Here is a 20,096-nt window from a genome sequence, read left to right as displayed (position 1 = left end):
AGGAGAAGGTACATGTGTTAGTGTAGTGGTTTAGGACCCGCACAGTCTGAAGAGGAATGCAATGTAGGGAGCTACTGCGTTAGTGTGTGTGTGTGTAAGAGAGACAGAGACAGTGTGTGTGTATGTCTGTGTATGTGAGATATACTTGAAGACATATCTTTTAAATCTTTCACTTCATTTGCTTTTACTCTTACTCTCCATGCATGAGCTTGTGTTTGGATATTTTTAACAATTATTTTTGAAGGTTCCTGTAAACACTTCTACTTCATGACCACTAGAATTTACCTTTCCCTTCCTTTTCCACGCCAGCCACCAGTGGTAAAAACAGAGATGGTAACAATTTCTGACGCCTCACAAAGGACAGAGATCTCCACCAAGGAAGTCCCCATTGTTCAAACTGAGACCAAAACCATCACATATGAGTCTCCGCAGGTACAAAGCTCAAGACGTGCACTGTTTGAGTCCCTGCTCTTGTTTACCATGGCTATTTCTGTTCTCAGGGTCTTCCCCGGATCTGGGCTTTGACCTCACTTTCCACACACTGCAACTGTTGGGACAATACAGCTAGCTCTGTTGCTGTCTTAAATTAGACAGAGAGCTGCAGTAAAGAGAAACCTCAGTTAGAGAAGAGGAGGAAGACCATGCTGGTGACCTGGTCCTTCCACGGGAGAGCCGTGCAATGGCTGGTCAAGACAGACTGCACACGGTGCCCTTTCCTGTTATTACGGGGCCTTTCTGGCCTGTTGTAGCTAAAAGTGTGCACATTGTTGGGATCAGCTGGCCTAGCAAAGCCTTCTAGATGCAGTGTGTTATGTAGATAAGCTCCTCCCTGCACTGCTTCATGAAGGCAGACCAAATAAACTCAGATCTTATTCTGTCATTAGTGGCACCCATACACTTTCTCTCTTTTACTCTGGGTCCTTACCTTAGACATGTGTGGTGGATTCCACGTAACAGTGTCCACGTGACTACAGGAACCGCATACTTGATTTTAGCTCTGCAGAACTCTAGTTCTCCAAAGATATTTTTAGATAAGAAAGCTGGAGAGATTGCTTAGTTTTAGGTAAAGTACTTCCCACACAAGTATAAAGACCCGAGTTCAGATCCCTGCTCAAAGCTGGGAGTGGTGTGAACCTGTGATGTCAGTGCTGAGGAGGAGGTCCGTGGCAGTGCAGCCAAAGTCAAATCGGTGATCTTCAGGTTCACCCAATGAAAGGGAACAAATGGGTTCATCGTTTCAAAACGGACCTGTGTAAAAGTGGGCATGATAAATAATTTACCTTTCTCTGGCAGGATTGCACTATGGGGAAGAATGTCAGGTCTGTGTAAGACTGAATGCGTACATGTGTGCAACATTTATCAAAACAGTTTCAGGCGTGTTAACTATACCACATAAGAGCAAACAAACCCACTGTGGGCAGGTCTGTGAGGATGTTGCTCTGACTAGATCAGCAGTGTGGTAAGCCTCTCAGAAAGGGGATCAGGCGCCTGAGGTGAGTTTGAGAGAAGCTTCCTTGTAGGAAATAGGGAACTGTGTTTGTGATTCTCACAAAACTAAGCTATTAATTTGCTTTGTTATTTTTCCTGGCAGACTCTAGAATCTTCTGCCTCTTCTAGTGTTAATGTAAACAAAGTAGCTCTTTTAAAAATATATACAATGGCATATGTGTGTATGTTTATGTGTGTATACCCACACATGCACTATCATTATGTGCACTTATATATATACTCATGAGATATCAACCATTGTAAGAACTTTGTACATTTTATAGAATATATTCGAGAGAAGTAAATAACCTTACTTAGTAATCTGAGAAAATGTTTACCTATTTTTACCCACCTGTGCTTAAAAACAGTAGCAAAGCCAGTACTTCTGGTCACTGTGGCAACGTCTTCCTCCGGTTCTTGGCTTCTTTCTCCAGCTTCTATAAATGCTATTTGCTCTCAGATGACTGACAGACCCACCTCCTCCTCCTTCTTCCTCTCCTAATAGACACGGTTTATCTCTGTACATCATGCTTTTCACAGCTCTGTTTTCCCTGTCAGCCGCTCTCTGGACCCTGAAGCACCACCACCACACGCAGAGGATAGGAAGCTAGGATCTCCTGCCAGCTGTGGGACTCTTAGAAGATGCATACGCAGTGGGGGGTCTTTTCTGACGTGATGGAAGTTAAGCGTTACTTTGTATTTTTCCTCCAACTGTCCAAAGATTGACGGCGGGGCTGGTGGTGATTCGGGCGTGTTACTGACCGCACAAACCATCACATCTGAGTCCGCGTCAACAACGACAACCACACACATCACCAAGGTAAAGCGACCTAGGGGGGCCCTAGGGAGAGAATGGTACATGGCCAACAGATCTTTTCTGTATCTCTCCTTTATTCCTTCACACACTTTTAAGCGAGACACAGACAGTGCCAACAGACTGAAATGTCCTTCTTACATTATCCGAGAAATTAGGCTCCGATGACAAATTGTTTTGAACCAAATTTCAGTTTTGTAAAGTACAAGGGGGTAAAAATATGACTAGTATATTTAAGACAGCTGCATAGACAGTAGTACTTTAGTAAAACTGTGAGACTTCTCTCATTTACTTAAATCCTGGTATGTAGACTTGACATTTACCCAGAGCCTTTTCTAAATATTTAGTACTTTATCACCCAGAGTCCTCAGCCTGACAGCATCTGCTGCATCTGGGGCTTGGATGTCTAAATCACCGTCACACCAGATCTCCTGAGACCCTGGGAAGAAGCTTCCAGCTGACTGCCCCATGTCAGTCAGTGCGTTCACGTTTGACTTCCCAGCATTTCATTTTGCTTCTGTTTTCACATTGGATTAGTGCTTAATGGTCTTAAGTGTGTCATGTTTCTGGACAAATTTAAAGAAGCAAACAAAAATAGTAAGAAATTTTGTGAACTAAAAATTATATGTTGGTTCTTCATTCTTACAAATTGTAAAGCTAGCGGTGGGCATTATTTCTCAGTTCTGTGCCACTGCTTGTGACTTGGCGTGTGAACTGTGAAGGTTGTAGAGGCTGCCTGTGTGCTTGCCCAGGACTCTGGTATTGGCTGTGTTCTGTTTGAAGGATCTCGGAACATCTCCAGCATGGCCCCGGTACTCAGAGCTGCACCTGAGCGGTAGCCCTGGTGAGGCCATCCATGCAGGGCCTCTTTCAGCCTAGTCTTCTGCATAGCCAGTGCACAGTGACACACAGAAGCAGCCATCAGTTCAAACCTTTAATGAAAATTTCATTTGTTTTCCTTGTCTTAAATGCAAGTATTCTTTGTAGTTGCACTAAATCGAGTGAACTCACGAAATGAATTTGTAGGACTGGAATCAAGCATCAAAAACTACAGTATCATTTGAAATGTAAATAAAAAATATATCGAATAAAAAATTTTTTTAAAATTTAAAAAAAAAAGAAAAGGTTACCTGTTCTGGACCAAGAACAGAGCTTGCCTTGGGCTGGGAAATGCAAGTTAGGGTCCAGTTTAATTAAAGTATTTTATAATCCCCCCCCCAAAAAACCTACAGTATCAGATGATTTTCTAAGTGTAAAACCCACCAAGTGTTTGTGATTCTACATATCCTAAACAGTTTTTTCTTCTCGCTACTTTCCTTTTCAAAAGTTGGCCAACTGATAGGGAAGAAACAGGGACTGTAGTAGATTATCCCCATGGAAAGAATTTAGATTTTAAAATGGCATCCATTCCATTTTAATCTCCCCAGAATGTTGGTGTTTTGAGGTCTGCTTTCAGTCAGAGGGTGCGTATGATAACTGCCTGATTCGACAGTAGGCCTCTGTGGAATCGAGAAATGTGGCACAGGAACTATCACGCGATGCTCTGGGTTCTGGTCTTAAGATGGTGACTGGTGGAAGCTGGGCTCCGCCTTTTCCTCTGCTCGCCAGCTTGGGTTGGTTGGTTGGTCATCGCCCCTTCTTCTTTCTGACCATAGACTGTGAAAGGCGGGATCTCCGAAACACGAATTGAGAAGCGCATTGTGATCACAGGGGACGCAGCTCTGGATCACGATCAGGTAAGCACCTTTCCTGTCACGGCTGTGTGTGGTCGCCTCCGGTACATCCTGGGTGGAGTCCAGTTCCCTCCTTAGATGGGAAAGACACCTCTGAGCCTGGCGTGCCCTGTCCTGTGAGAGGTCCTAAGCACACTGGCACAAAACATGACGAGTTGTTCAGCATCCACTGCAGTGACACGCGAGACAGTGGGGACTTCTGGTGACCAGCGAAGGGACTCCTGTCAGCCTGTTTAAAGACAGCTTGTCACACATTTTAAAACAAATGGCAGTTATTGACAGTTCCCTAAAACTCAAGCAAAACAAAAGCCACCAAGACGTCTTATGCCTAGTTGTTAAATGGTTTCAAGGCTTTCTTCCCTATTGTAATCTGGAGTAGTAGAGGGAAGGAAAGAATATCTAATATTTCAAGACAAAAATGTATATTGGTGTTATTTATTTATTTATTTGCTTGTTTGTTTATGCATTTGTTTATTTAAACTAAGTTCAGTGCTTGTTAGAATGGTTATAACGAGGTAATGTACGGAGTTGCTTGATTTTAGGCTATAGTCACACGTGATGAGAAGAGTCTGTTTGCCGCCATCTTCCTCCTCTTCTTCCTCCCTCCCTCTCTCCCTCCCTCCCTCCCTCCCTCCCTCCCTCCCTTCCTCCCTTCTTTTCTTCCTTTCTTGTCTTTCTAGCTCTCTGGATTTTCTTTCATTTATTTTAACTGATTTTTAAAAAAGGAGAACAAGGTGGTTTTGTTTCTGTTTTGTTTTTGATGTTGTTTCACAACTTGAAGAAAGGAAAAGAGGTGTTTGTGGATTACATCTGCTGGAGAAGAGAGGCAGATGGTAGACACGGCTTTGAACACAGTGCGGTCTCCAAGAAGGCCACTGTTAGATATGAGAACTGCGTGCTTGAGAAAGACTCTGTGTGTGTGATGTTTGTAAGCATGGTATTTTTATTACATGTTCCATGATTTACGGGAATTCGTTTGCTTGTTGGTTTGTTTTGGTTTTGGTTTCTGAGGGTTAGAGATAAAGTTGTGTGTGCTCACTGAATTTAGAGTGAGGGTCCCAGGAGGGCTAGCACACTGACATGGGGTGAGGGTCCCAGGAGGGCTAGCACACTGACATGGGGTGAGGGTTGCCAGGAGGGCTAGCACACTGACATGGGGTGAGGGTTGCTAGGAGGGCTAGCACACTGACATGGGGTGAGGGTTGCTAGGAGGGCTAGCACACTGACATGGGGTGAGGGTTGCTAGGGGGGCTAGCACACTGACATGGGGTGAGGGTTGCTAGGGGGGCTAGCACACTGACATGGGATGAGGGTTGCTAGGAGGGCTAGCACACTGACATGGGGTGAGGGTTGCTAGGGGGGCTAGCACACTGACATGGGGTGAGGGTTGCTAGGAGGGCCAGCACACTGACATGGGGTGAGGGTTGCTAGGAGGGCTAGCACACTGACATGGGGTGAGGGTCCCAGGAGGGCTAGCACACTGACATGGGGTGAGGGTTGCTAGGAGGGCTAGCACACTGACATGGGGTGAGGGTCCCAGGAGGGCTAGCACACTGACATGGGGTGAGGGTTGCTAGGAGGGCTAGCCTCCCCTGACCTGGAGCTTACCTGACTCTCTTGCCCTCTCAGTTGCCCCCTCTCTGGGTTTCTTCCTCAAGAGCTGTTTGCTAACTTCCTTCAGCATTCTAAGCCTGAGGACACGAATTTTCCCAGCCATTGTATCTTTAATTCCCTCCCCCTGAAATGTCCCCCCCCCCCCACAGGACTCATATCGGTATGTTGGAGAGACATGCTCCCGCAGGACTCATGTCGGTGTTGGAGAGACGTGCTCTCACAGGACTCATGTCGGTGTTGGAGAGACATGCTCCCGCAGGATCCGGCTTAGCCACTCTTCATTCTGTGCTGGTTGTGATTCCTGCTCCCGTCCTGGAGTGAGCAGCCTATAGTTTCCCTCCTGAGATTATGTCTTCCTAAAACAACAGTTCTCAGTCTGGCATGGTGGCGCAGCCTGTTGTCCTAGGTCTGCCCTCCAGAGACTAGATTAGAAGGAACCCATGAAGTTCAAAACTAATTGACTCTACTGAGACCCAGGTTCAAATTTTTTCCCCTGTGAATTTGACAGCAATATTTTCTCATGATCTTTATTGTTGTCATAACAATGTCTTTTTAACATGTTATTGTATTTAATTTCTTGAGATGATGTAGAATGAAAGGATTCAGGTATAGTTTAAGCTACAGGCTGAGCGTAGCTCATGGTCACAGGACGCCGACGCTGGCCTTTCTTCCAGAGGCCCTGGCTGGCTTCTCAGCAGCCATTGGTGGATCCTAAATCTTCTGTGCCTCGGTTCTAGGAGACCGCACACTCTGTTCTGGCTTCCGAGACTCCAGCATGGTGGGTCCACAGGCACACATGCAGGCGAGACACCCACGCACGTTCAGGGTACCGGGCGTTGATTGTGGCCCTTGCTCTGCCCTTGTGCTTGTTAGCTGTGCCCGGGTTTGATGAACAAAGCTTCAAGGTATGCCCATAGCTTCACACCAGAGAGAAGCTGTCATGTGACCCGGCAACGCATTGGTCCCACAGACAGGCCTGGGGAAACAACCACTGCACTGCTTTTTGCAGTTTCCTTACACAACCACTGCATGGTTTCCTTACACAATGAGAAGACCTGTACCTTAGAGGAATTTTTTTTCCCTTTTAGGACTCTTTCCAAGACTTTGTTCTTGTGTGGTTTTGTTTATTTTTCCTCCAAACCTTCTTTACAAATAACATTCACAATAGTTAAGAAAGATATGTCTCTCAAAAATAGTCTTTCCATGTCACACAGTGTGCTCTCTGATGAGACAGTATTCTTTCTCCCTCCCTTGTCGGTGGAAGAGACCGTGACGCGACAGCGACACGATGCAGTTGACGCTGAAACCTTCTCACTTGATGATGGCGGCTGCCTGGGTTTGAGAAGCAGCCAACCTCTGGGTCTTCAGCTGCAGAGAAGGGCCGGCAGGGGTGGTCCGTCTGCTCTGTCTCCTAGTGATGCCTTTAATTGTTGTTGCTGCGTTTTTCTGACTCCTATAGGTTTATAGGCATTTTTTTCTGTTAATGTTTTAAATTAGATGGCAAAGACTAGGAGGCCTTGGTCCCATGTCCTGGAGTTCCAGCTGTTTGTGTGGTGGCTACACTTGAGTGTCCAGATGAGGCACTACACTTTTGGTTGACATCATTACCTACATTCATACAGCCAACCTCAAAATAATCTTTATTGCCAGTAAAGATTATATAAACTTCCAGTAAAAGTTATATAAGGCTCAGAGAAAAACCATGTTCTCCTAATGTGAGTACAAGCCAGAACTCAGTACAGACGGTGAGCGCACACAGTGCCCAGTGGGAACAGGGCCTTCAAAGCCCGCGAGCTCTGCATGCATCCACCCTTGGGGGTGTGCGGGGAGGACAGGAAGTGTAGAACAGCGGGCGTTCTCAGAGCTGAGCCACGACCACGATTCAAACGTCCTTGTGGCTGTAAAGGAAGACACAAGAGCGATTTGCTGGCGCTCGTGGCTGCTTGGTGGAGATGCGTGTATTCTGCCGTCTTTGGGTGGAGCCACATACTCAGCTCATAGCCGCTTCTTCTTCTGACCCCACAGGCGTTGGCCCAGGCCATACGGGAAGCCAGAGAGCAGCACCCTGACATGTCTGTCACAAGGGTGGTAGTGCACAAAGAGACAGAGTTGGCGGAGGAGGGAGAAGAGTAAGGTAAGCGAGCCTGCCTCCGTCCGCTGCCTGGCCCTGCCCTCCGTCCGCGGCCTGGCCCTGCCCTCTGTCCGCGGCCTGGCCTGACTGCACCGTGACCTCATCTGTGGGGGTCGCGGCCTGGCCGGACTGCACTGTGACCTCATGACCTCGTCTGTTGGGGTCCGCGGCCTGGCCTGACCACACCACCACCCCGCCGCTTCACTTCAGCGGCTTTGCTCTCCGTAGTTTGGAAACCGTAAGTTAGATGTCTGTTATATGAGAGGTATGTCTTTAAAATCTGCATGTTAAGAATGGTGTATCAAGCAGTGAGCTATAGAGAGAGCATAGAGCTTGTCTGGCCTGAAAGTGTACAGTTTAGCCGGACCAGAGGGGCAAGTACTGATAAATGGTGCTTAACATAACCAGCAGAAAAGGACTAACATGCTCAGCAGACTGGGAAATCTAACAATTTATAAAGAAAGCGTAAACACTTCTAGAGAAAAGTGTGCTCATGATTACACAGGTAAACCATTTGAACCAAGTAAGCGAACTGCAGACAAAAAACCATTGGCCTTATTCTATTGCTTAAAGCAGTAAAAATTACACGTCTAGTATTATTACATTTTTCACCCATGTGGTAAAAAAATATATCTTTTAATCACTGTTTGGAGATTGTGGCAAGAAACCATATTTACCTACTGTATATTTCTTAGAAGACAATTTGGAAAAGCTTATCTCAAAGTATTTACTTTATAGTTACCTATCTTTAAACTACCTTTAAGAATTTAATGATGGGTGTGGTAGCGCACACACGCCTTTAATCCCAGCACTTGGGAGGCAGAGGCCCTGGTCTACAGAGTGAGTTCCCGGACAGCCAGGGCTATACAGAGAAACCCTGTCTCGAAAAAACCAAATCCAAAAAACCAAAAAAAAAAAAAAAAAAAAAAAAGAATGTAATGAGGGCCATGAGATGACCCAGCAAGTAAAAGAAAGCTCTCGCTGTGAGTAGGACAACCTCGGCTCCAGCCCTGGGACTCGATGCCCGCGGCAGCCTCAGTTCCATCCCTGGGACTCACTGCCTGCCGAATGGAGACAAACAACTTCAAGTTGTGTGTGCTGTGTCATGCGCATCTCAAACAATCACATACGTCTGCACACAAAATAAATAATATAATAAAAATTAAAAGCAATAAATTTGCTTAAATATGCTGGGATGTTAGTCTTTTAAGAAGCCAGTCAGAGCTACCCGCAAGGAACTCGTGCATGTCAGCAGCAACACGCGTGTTCATACCACTTACACCATTGACACCAGACCAGCGCACACTTGTGCTGTGGTAAGACAGACGTTTAGATGACCAGTAGTGTGGAAGGAGTTCATGCCCTCGCTGCTTCCGTGTGCTGACGGAGGAGCCCCTGGTGGCCAGCATAAATGTCACATTTGCCTGATAGGCTTTTACCAAACACGTTATCACAAAAAATGCACGGCGAGCTTACTTTTTTTTTTAAGTCTGTACTTTGAGCAGTCAGAGGGAATGACAGGGCCGTGGGTTTCCGCGTTACACATTAGAAGCTCTTCGTAGTCCATCTGCGGAGACGAAGACCCGGACCAGTTCACAGCCTCGTCTCGGATGGAGACTTTGATTGTGCTAGTTAGGGAACAGGATGTGACTGAGTGTTATTTCAGTTCCTTCCGTTAATATCTTTGTCTGTGGTTCCTAGCTCCTCATATTTCTTCCGTGAAAACAGGAAAAGCCAGAAAGCTCAAAGCATTTCTGTGAAAAGCTTATTCACCTTTTAAAATACCCATTTCCTTTTTCTCCTGTTCATTGATTTTTTTTTTTAATTTACTCTTTTATGGGCCGGATTGTTTGCCTGTGTGTTTGTTATATTGACCACATGCATAACTGGTCCCTGCAGAGGCCAGAAGAAGGCATTTCATCCCCGGAAACTGGAGTTAGAGGTGGGTTATAAACCAGTGTGGGTGCTGGGACTTGAACCCAGGTCCTCTGCGATGGCAGTGAAGCACTGTTAACAATTCAGTCATCACTCCAGCCTCCATTTATTCATTCACTTTATGATGAATTACTTTATGATGTCATATGCTGCCAATGCGAGGTTCATGGTGTTTTTATTGATTCTTAGTTCTAAATCTTGATGCTGTCATATGTTACAAATGTCATGAGGTCTGTGGTGTTCATTTTCATTATTAATGTAATTGAATTTACAAGCTTTTCCTCGAGTAGCAAATATTAACCTACCTTCACTTGCCTTTCCTGTGTGCTTAAAAGCAGTGGCAGCTTTCCTGCGGTTTGTTGAGAGCGCGGACCTTTCCGTCTGCGCTGAAGTGTCCCAGCTCGGCTGCCTGTGCGGACTGCGCCCTGGCGGACTGCGCTCTGGCGGTCGTTGCACTGGGCCCTGCGGATTCGTGCCTCCCCGTCTTAATCATGTATCTTCACGCTAGGTCTCAACAGCATAGGAGGTGTGCCCTAACCGTCGTTCTTCTTGCTTATTCTTTATTGCCTAACTCAGCCTGCTAATTCAGTTCTGTGTATTTAGTTTTCTTCTTTTCTCTACCTTTTCCTTTTTTTTTTTTCAGTGTTGGAGGACAAACTAGGGCCTGCAAATGCTCAGTGTTTCTATTGCTATAATGAACCAGCGTGCTGGAAAGCAGCCTGGGGAGGAAAGGGTTTATTCAGCTTACAGGTCCACACTGCTCTTCATCATCAAAGGAGGTCAGGCAGGAACTCAAGCAGAGCAGGAACCTGGAGGCAGGAGCTGATGCAGAGGCCATGGAGGGATGTTCCTTACTGGCTTGCTTCCCCTGGCTTGCTCAGCCTGCTCTCTTATAGAACCCAGGACTACCAGCCCAGGGATGGCACCACCCACAATGAGCCTCCCACCTTGATCACTAATTGAGAAAATGCTCCACAGCTGGATCTCATGGAGGCACTTCCCCAACTGAAGCTCCTTTCTCTGTGATAGCTCCAGCCTGTGTCAAGTTGATACAAAAAACCAGCCAGTACAATATCCCAAGTTATAGGATCCCATTCTTTGCCAATTAAGGCCCTTCCTTTAACTGCTGATACCCTCTGAGGCTGAGACTTGAATATTCACTGTAATTCAGTCAACCGTACAACTCCTTCTTGTCCTTTCCAGAGATGACAAGAGCAACCAACCAGCAAAATCTTTCGGATTCTTCCCCCAACTTGTAGAAAGTTTTGTACACCGAATCACCTAATCCACCCAGATAATCAAAGGCATTAGCTTCTTTAAGCTTGAAATAATGATTTCAACCACGGTTCTTCAATATTCTCTGAGCTCCCAAGAGAGAGAGAATCTGGAGAGGTTTCAGTAGTTGAAGGTGCTGGAGAATTATCAAACCAACTCCAGATTTTTAAACGATTCATTCTTATACTTCTGCTCCTCTAGAACCACTCCTGGTATCAACTTCTTTATTAGTCAGGGTTCTCTAGAGTCACAGAACTTATGGGTAGTCTCTATATAATAAGGAATTGATTTACAGCCTGAATGGAAATCCAAGGATCTAGCAGTTGCTCAATCCCACAAAGGAAGCAGGTGAAGAAGAGAGAGCAAATCTATCTTTCTTCCAAAGTCCTTATGTTGGTCTCCAGCAGAAGGTGTGGCCCAGATTAAAGGTGTGTGCCACCACGCCTGGATTTGGGACTTGCTTTGTCCCAGATGACCTTGAACTCAGAGATCTCCCTGTCTTAATCTTCTGAGATTCATAGCCACTATGCCTCAAGATCTCCAAGCTAAGATCCAGGTCAGAAACTTGTATCTCCCAGCCTCCAGATTAGGATCACAGGTGAGCCTTCCAATTCTGGCTTGTAGTTCATTCCAGATATAGTCAAGTTCACAGCCTGGAATAACCACTACACCCTACTTTCTTATAGAACCTAGGATCACCAACCTGGGGATGGCATCACCCACAATGGGCTGTGCCTTTCCCCATCAATCACTAATTATGAAAATGCATTACAGTCAGATCTTACGGCAACATCTTTTCTATTAAGGCTTCCTTCTTTCTGATAAGTGTAGCTTCAGTCAAGTCGACATACAAAAGATAAGGGGGGAAACTGTTATTGCACTTGATCTTAGCCAGAAGGCTGAGAAGCGATGAAAACTGTAATTGCTTCCAATGTTATCCATCAGTTTTCTTACATGTAAGAAAAATGGGGCTGGGGAAATGGGTCAGTGGCCGTCGGTCCAGAGGAGCGGTGTTTGGTTCCCTGGACGACTCTGGGCAGCTGCATGTCCCTCCAGCACCAGGAAATTCACAACAGACTGTGAGCACCTAGATATATGTCTTCTTTTTTTAATTGAAAATAGATTTCTTATATATTCTGATTATGACTCGCCTTCCGAAGCTTCTCCCAGCACGCCTTCACCTTCCCACCCACTCAGATCTCTACTCTTTCTTTCTCTCACTCGAAAACAGTCATTAAAAAATAAAATGAAAACAAATAAGCCAGAATAGTACAAAACAAAAAGGCGCAAAAGAAAAAGCACAAGAAAAACATACAGATGCAGACACACATTTGCATATACAGAAAACCCATACAAACAAAAGTAGGAAACCGTTTTAAAAACAAACAACAAAATAAAAATAAAACCTCTCAAAAGAACAAGGAAAAGTTTTTTTGTGTTGGCCATCCACTGCTGGGAAGAGGATGTGCCCTTAAGTGTGGTTTATATAGGCAGGGCACCCCAATCAGTCAGCTTTGTAGTTGGGTTGGGTTTAACTTTCTCTTTGGGTAGCGTGCAGAGTACCCTCCAGTACCGTGAGTGGTTGGTAGTCCCCGAGCAGTGAAGGCTACAGGTAGGCGCCAGCTTGGCTTGTCCGTGTTCCCTGGGTTGTGTAACTGTTGTCTTCAGCAGTGGGCCTTTCCCTTCAGCTGCAGAAAACAGCTTCCCTTTGGCAGAGCTGCTGTGATTGGGGTCCAGTTCGCCAGCCTCACTCAGATGTAATCTATTCCCAGCACCGGGACGTTCATTCAGTGGCGAGAGACGTCGACCTGGGCTTTTGCCCCCTCCCATTGTTTGGTGATTTATTTAGATGTTTTTCACATATGTATATGTTTTAAGGAATTTCTACTATATCATCTTCCATATGACCCTTCAGATAGCCTGGGTTTTAAATGTCCCTCCGCATTTCCTTCCTCACCTGTAACCCTTTCTTCCTCATCCCCGGCTGGTTCCCCTTTCTAGTCTGCCTCCCCCTCCATCCGTGACTGTCCTGTTTGCTCCTCTGTCCCCGCCACTGCACCTTACTCTGTATTGAACGCATATAAACTCCAGCCTGCTTAACAAGACTCAGCAGCCAGTATCCACACATATGTGCATATGCACGTGTTTGTCTCTGGATCTGGGTGCCCCCACTCAGCTAGATTTAGTTTTCCTAGTTGTATCTTTTTACCTGGAAAGTTCATGATTTCACGCCCACCTCTCTCTATAACAGCTGAGTAATATTAAATTCTGTAAATGTACCACATTTTCTTTTAAATACATCCTCCCCAGCACGCGCTGTCGTTTGTTTCCCTGATCTTGACCATTATAATTGGTGTAAGGTGAATTCTCAAAGTAGTTTTGATTTGCATATCCCTGAAGATTAAGGATGTTGGACATTTAACACTTCTCAGCCATTTGCATTTCTTCTTTTGAGAATTCTCTTTTAGATCAGTACCCTATTTTTTAATTGAGGTTTTTCTTTTCTTTTTTTCTTCATTCAAGACAGGGCTTTACTGTGTTACTGTGTTGTCCTGGAACTCATTCTGTAGACCAGAAAGCTTGTAACTCAGAGCTTGCCTCTGTCTCCAAGGTGGTGGGACTAAAGGCGTGCATTGCCCTGCTGCTGATCTGCTTTCATGGTGTGCAGTTCTTTGAGTTCTTTATATATTTTAGATATTAGCCCTTTATCAGATGCTGCTTTGTCCTAATGAAGATGTCCTTTGCCATACAGAAGCTTTTCGGGTTTATGAGAATCCATTTATCAATTGTTCTTTGTTCCTGTGCTTTCTGTGTTCTTCTGTTCAGAGTTCTCCTGGGTCAGTGAGTTCAAGACTGCCCCACTTTCCCTTCTGCCAGGTCCCGTCCCCCCCTGGCCTTACATCGAGGTCCGTGATTCCTTTGCACTGAGCCTTGTGCAGAGTGGAAGGAATGGATCTCTGCGTGTCCCACATTCAGCCACTGTGTGACCGGCACTGCTTGTTGGATGCTGTCTTTTTTCCAGTGTATATTTATGGCTTATTTATCAAAAATTAGGTGTTCGTAGGTATGTGGACTTAGGCTGTCTTCGATTTGATTCCACTGATCAATGTGTGCGTGTTTCTGCCAGTACCATGTGGTTTTATTGTTACAGCTCTGGTGCAACTTGAAAGCTAGAGGGAGTGCACCCAGCTATTCCCTTATTAACTGGGATAGTTTCAGCTAGCCTGTGCTTTTGTTTTTGAAGCTGAAAACTGACCTATCGCGTTCTTTGAGAACTGTGTGGAAGTGATGGGGATTGCATTGGATCTGTAGATTCCTTTTGGTAAGATGGTCGAGTGAATGTGTTCATCCCCGAGCAGGGGCGGCCTTCCCATCTGCTGGCGTGTCTTTGATTTCTTCTTTTTTAATGTCCTCAATGTTTTTATTAAACAAGCCTTTCACTTTCTTGGATAGAGTTAACCTAAGACATATATTTATGCTCTCATGAAAGGTGCTGTTTCTCTGCTATCTTTCTCAGTCCATTTTTTATTTATATATAGGAAGGCTACTGATTTTTGTATGTTGGATTTGTATCCTGCACTTTGCTGAAAGTGTTTCCTCGCTGTAGAAGTTTCCTGGTGGGGTTTTAGGGTCACTGATGGAAAAGGTCATACCATCCAAATAAAGACCCTGACCCCTTTCTTTCCACTGTGCATCTCGTTGTCCCCTTCTGTTGTCCTGCTGCTCTTGTGAAGAGTGCTCTCGCTTGTAAATTGAATAGCTGTGGAGAGAGCGGACAGCCTTGCCTCCTTCCTGATTCTATTGGAAACGCTTTGAGTTTCTCTCCATTTAAGTTGATGTTGCTGTTGGCTGGTGGTTAATTGCCTTTACTATGTTGAGGTATGTCCCTTGTAACCCTAATAGTTATGCTCGACCATACAGAACTTATAATTTCAGAAATAGTTGTATCGTGTCTTACAAAATATTTCTGTTTTCTAGATCTCTGATTCTATTACTGCTTTGTAGTAATTGAATTTTCTTTCATTTGAAGCCTTTTGTGGGTTTTTTTCGATTTTCTTTTCATTATTTTGTATAAAACCCATGATTTTATTTTTATTCAGACTTCTCCTGGATAACACTGCTTACGGGCAGTATTAAGTGCTTTTAAAAACCAGTTTATTGACTCACTCTCTGGAGCTCAGCAGTCTCAAGACTGAGACGTGGCCTCGAACCTAAGCCTGTGTCTCTCAAGTGAGCCCATAGCACTTCTGCACGTGGACCTGACTTTCCTCAGCTGCTCCACAAGGTGCCCTGGGCAGAGTGAAGCTGACCTCTCAACCCGTGAGAGCTGAAGGCTAAGTCAGCATGGGGACAGCATGTGCTCTTAAAGAACTTGACCTTAAAGAATTAGACCTACCATGTGTAGCCACATTGGCTCATTTTCATATTGACCAGATGAGGGGATCACAGGCTTGGGAATGGGTGTGGTTTGAAATGTTTACTAACATTGCACAATCCCAGGGTGGTTTTGTTTGCATGACTACATTTCTAATAAAATATAACCCATAACCCATTTGACCTTGTAACTCTACTGTTGTGAGAGTGAAGATACCAATTCTTGTCAGTTTGCATTGACACTATAAAAATACAAGATAGAATTCTGTCTTAAAGAAAAAAGGCTAGGCATAGTGGTGCACACATTTAATTGTAGCACTTGGGAGGCGGAGGCAGGGACTATCTCTGAAAGTTTGAGGCCAGCCAGGACTACACAGTGAGACACTGTATCAAAAAAGAAAAAGAGAAAGAAGGAAAGAAAAAGAGGGCTATGCGCTGGAGATGGAGCTCTGCGTAGGAGATGGGTGGAGCTCTGCACGGAGCCGTAGCTGACTGCTCTCTGCTTGTCCGTCCCAGCGCAGGAAGGGACAGTCGCTTGAAGCAGTTCAGCCTTACCTAATGGTGCAGTGCCTCATTTGTAGTTGGGAATGAGTGTCAACCATTTCCACCCAAATCTATAAAAACTTGACACATACTAAGTTTATTTCATACAGATACCAAAAAGCAAAAAGAAAAAAAAGGAAGGAGGGAGGGAAGGAAGGAAGTTAAAACCTCTGATGTGACTATGCCAGTGACGTTTGTGGGCCCATCGCTGACTTTGACCTTCCTTAGTTCAGAACTTAAATGCTTAGTTCTTAGAGATTCTTGCTGTGTTTAACGCAGGAGTGAAGGTACAAAGATGTATAAAGAACTTACAACACAAGCTACTGCTCATCTGTCTAAATGATGCGGAGCCCAGGGGCTCCGCGCTCACAGGAATCAATTACCAATCGCTAGCTCATCACAGGTTAAAGGAATTAATGCATTTGACACTAAAATGCAAGTTACTTAGATTCTAAAAACTGCTTGGAAATCTAGAAGCACATCAAGTTTGCCTTTTGTCATTTTAAATTAGCCTATTTTACCTTTTTAGTGATTTCATTGTGAGTAGATGGAAGTAAAGGACTTTTTAATGTATTTTTTCATTGTTAAATTGAATAGGTTTGAAGATTTTTCTTTACCTATTGTCTTCAGTTTCCTATATATTTCTAGTATTCCTGTAATATCATCAAAACATAATTTTTGCTCTCATCTCTAATTTTATGACTTTTTTTTTATTTAAATGGATTTTTAAAACCTAGAGAAAAATGTCATGAAGAGTCCTAAATGTCACCTCTGCTGTAGACTTTCTGAGACGGTCACCACTGACCTTGTTTCTTCTTTCCAGTCTTACTACTGTGTAATCCATTGTACCTAAAACATTATTTCAGCAGGTGAAGGAGTTTGTCTTCTATGCTAACTGGACAGCTGTGGCAGCTGTGTTTAAGAAGTGATCCTTGGCCGAGCAGTGGTGGCACACGCCTGTAATCCCAGCACTTGGGAGGCAGAGACAGGCGGATTTCTGAGTTCAAGGCCAGCCTGGTCTACAGAGTGAGTTCTAGGACAGCCAGGGCTACACAGAGAAACCCTGTCTTGAAAAAAAAAAAAGAAAAGAAAAGAAAAAAAGAAAAGATCTGTATTTCCCAGGCAGAGCAGAGATACTGGATATCAAAGTACGAGAAGGGGCAGTGAGTCCGGAGGTCACTGATAACCCTCGAGCAGTTGATTGGTCACCATCCCCCACATGTTTCTTTGGGAATGCCAGCCAGAGAGACTTTGCTTCTGTTGGTTGATTTCCCTGCCTGGACTCCCCCAGAAGTGCTAATGAGTGAGAGAGCCCAGGATGAGGACAGCAGGGCGGGAGCTGACAGCAGGGCGGGAGCCGTGCAGTGATGAACCACCCTGCCTGGTTCATCTGGATGCTCCCCTAGTGTCTGCACTGCTTCTCAATAACGGGCAGTGGTTTTTCACTGTCAAAATAAGAATTCTATCTGACCAGTACCGCATACATTCTCAGTTTATTTGGGGACTGGTGTGTTCTGGAAAGAACATTAATGTCCGCTCTTCTCTGTAATTAACATGTTTGCTAGACTTTGTCAAGTTGACATAGAATATGAAACAGTTACACCTAAAAACCTCTTGCTAGCTCAGGGATGTGAATCACTTGTCAGTCCGCTGTGCTGTCTGTCTGCCTTTGTGGTACTATATGACCACTTTCTTTTCAGTCTTTGGTTTTTGTTTTGTGACAAGGTGTCACTGTTGTAGCCGTGGGCTAACCTGGAGCTCAATATGTAGATCAGGCTGGCCTCAAAACCACAGAGCTGCACGGTGCTGGGGTGGAAGGCGTGAGCCACTGGGCGTCATTGGTCCTGCTCTGTGACAACAGCTCAAGTCTGAGTCTTCTCCCCCTCATGATAACACTGCCCCAGTGCCATCTTCCTCGCCCAGCGGCACCGGGGGTGGGAGTGGTGGTGGCTTCTGACCGCATTCAGTCCTCTGCTGCTCTGCTCTTCGTCCATTTCTTCCTCTGGTTAAGAGGAGACCTGGTCCAGCTCACCTTGTTACCGTGTGCCCGTGTTTACCGTGTGCCCGTGCTTACCGGTGCGCGCCTTCTGTCCCCTCTCCCACAGACTCCCAAGTCTGTCTCGGTACCATGAGCCTGTGCCTCCTCGCCTGCTCTCACCACCTCAAGTCCCTGCCTGTCCCTCTCAGTGAGCGGGGCCCTTCTCCCCAGGCACCTATGTCTCACAGCTCTGTTAGACCCTGAAGCCAAGGGGTTACTTGAAGGCAGCCGCCCACCCGCATACTGTGACCTTTGACCTGATAACCAAAGCAGCTGCTGAAGTGGCTCTGTGCTGCGCAGCGGCTCTGTGCTGGACAGAGGGGCCTTGGCCCTAAACTGGGCGGGACTGGCACTGAGAGGCCATCCTCTGTTCCAAGCTTTAGGTTTGAATTTCTCAGGTGCAGTGTGCGGACCACAGTCGGTAGCTGTAAAAGGGCAAACTAGATACTAGATGGACACTGGCGGGCGTCACACTGCGCATGCCGTCTCCTTGGCATTAATTAAGTCTTGCTTCTCTTCAGATCCGGGAATTTTAAGGCTTCTAGGATTGGAATGCCTGCTTCATGTTTGTTTCCAGTGTATACCCTGGTTCCTGTTCAAGTAGGCAGATAGCCTGATTGCTTGATTGAAAAATTTGATTATTTAACTTTGTTTTTAAGCCACTGGCTTTGGAATATTTAAGATTTATGTCTTTTTTTTTCTTTCCTAGAAAGTCTTTTTTAAACAACATTTAACTTCATGAATCTGAAGAACTTTGACCATTCCAAGTCTTAACGCCACACCACTACTACAGCAAAATTGTGCTCCAACTGATGATAACAATGACCAGAAGCCTGAAGAATTAAAATGCCAACAGCATTCCTAATATATTATTTGTTGTATAACCACTTCTAGACACCCCACTCCCCTTTCCCTATTACTCTTTTTTTTGTAATTCTGTTTTTTTATTAGGGTTTGTATTTGTTTCCTTTCCCTACCTGCGTTTTTGACTCATTTGCTCAAATGACGGTGAACCAAGCCGGCCAGGCTGGCGAGGTGCTGTTCACCCGAACAGGTGCTGTTATGTGGAAAGGAGACTCGTGACTAATTTAGGTAGCAGTTTTCATTCAAGATTGTCTCCAATTCTTTCAGCTTTCAGACTGCAGTAGCGATACTGCATGAGAACATATTAATACCGATTAAAAGCATTTCTTACATCCTGACATTTTTTTCTAATATTAGGGAGTTTCTCTATGGATGATTTTTATATTGACCTTGGACCATCCAGTCCTTTGGCTTTGTACTCAGTAGAGTCAGAGACTCTCTGGACTGGAGAACTACGAATTGACCACTTTGACCACGTACTGTGTCAGAGGCCATGGCCCCCAGTGCAGTACTTCTCAGACATGCACTTGACCACAGCATTCCAGAACAGGGCGAACCACACCCTGTGCCACACCCTTCTACTAAAGAAAACCAGGCAGCTTCAAGCCTTAGAGGTTTCTTTTTTAACCTTCCCTGTTCCAATTCTCCCAGTGTCTAATCACTTGAGTATAGCACTTGCTTTGTATGAAACGTCTCTGTCTCCAAGTCAACTGACCCTTCGCTACTGAGCAGGTGTGTCTCTGGCATGGCTTGATGACTTGTAGCGTTGAAGAGGTTGGGGACAGTGGGCGTGTTGTTGGTTGTAAGAAAGCTACTCCGTGTAAAGCTGACCCGAGAACTGATAGGAGTTCATTAACTGTATTGGACATTTGCCTCATTTGCTTTTGACTCTATGTATAGTTATGGTGCCAGATTAGATTTATTGCAGCTTCAAGTTGTATTAAATGATATTTTGCTTTATGTAATACTGTTATAAAAAATAAAAGTTTGTTTATTCTATAAACGTGTCACTTCTCTTTTCATAAACACAGAAATAAACTGGAGTGCAGTTTTCCCATCAGAAAACCTAGTATTTTTACAAAATACTTAAGAGAATAACATTTTAAGAGTGGCTAAACTCTGTTTTGTCTTTTGATTTGCTACTCCCCCAGCCTCAGTGAACTGGTGGAAATGGTGCAAAGTTTGCAAATCCAGCATTCCGTCTGCCAGATTCCTCGCGCCCGGTTAAATGGTGCTCTAGCTGGTTACGAGGCCTAAGGTGTGCGTTCCACCAGCGGGGCCTGCCCT

The 20,096-nt window shown here is 45.0% G+C and overlaps 1 protein-coding gene across 19 annotated transcripts in view; it reads left to right on the top strand.

The window, feature by feature from the left end:
* The window catches only part of Epb41l2 (erythrocyte membrane protein band 4.1 like 2), a 159,746-nt gene extending 139,934 nt beyond the window's left edge, over positions 1-19,812 (top strand). For 14 of the 19 annotated variants that reach the window (XM_052169874.1, XM_052169875.1, XM_052169873.1 and 11 more), the window contains 5 exons: positions 310-432; positions 2,210-2,308; positions 3,958-4,038; positions 7,675-7,783; positions 18,655-19,812. In XM_052169874.1, the coding sequence (XP_052025834.1) occupies positions 310-432; positions 2,210-2,308; positions 3,958-4,038; positions 7,675-7,782 (411 nt within the window). In that variant the 3' untranslated portion in view covers position 7,783; positions 18,655-19,812. The remainder of the gene's footprint in view (positions 1-309; positions 433-2,209; positions 2,309-3,957; positions 4,039-7,674; positions 7,784-18,654) is intronic. The other 5 variants (XM_052169881.1, XM_052169884.1, XM_052169883.1 and 2 more) reach the window with 1 other exon arrangement.
* Positions 19,813-20,096: the final 284 nt, after the last annotated feature.

Source organism: Apodemus sylvaticus, chromosome 23, assembly GCF_947179515.1.
Source record: "Apodemus sylvaticus chromosome 23, mApoSyl1.1, whole genome shotgun sequence".
NCBI classification, from domain to species: domain Eukaryota; kingdom Metazoa; phylum Chordata; class Mammalia; order Rodentia; family Muridae; genus Apodemus; species Apodemus sylvaticus.
The sequence above is the reverse complement of the archived record's forward strand: the minus strand, read 5'-3'. Positions and strand labels throughout refer to the sequence as shown.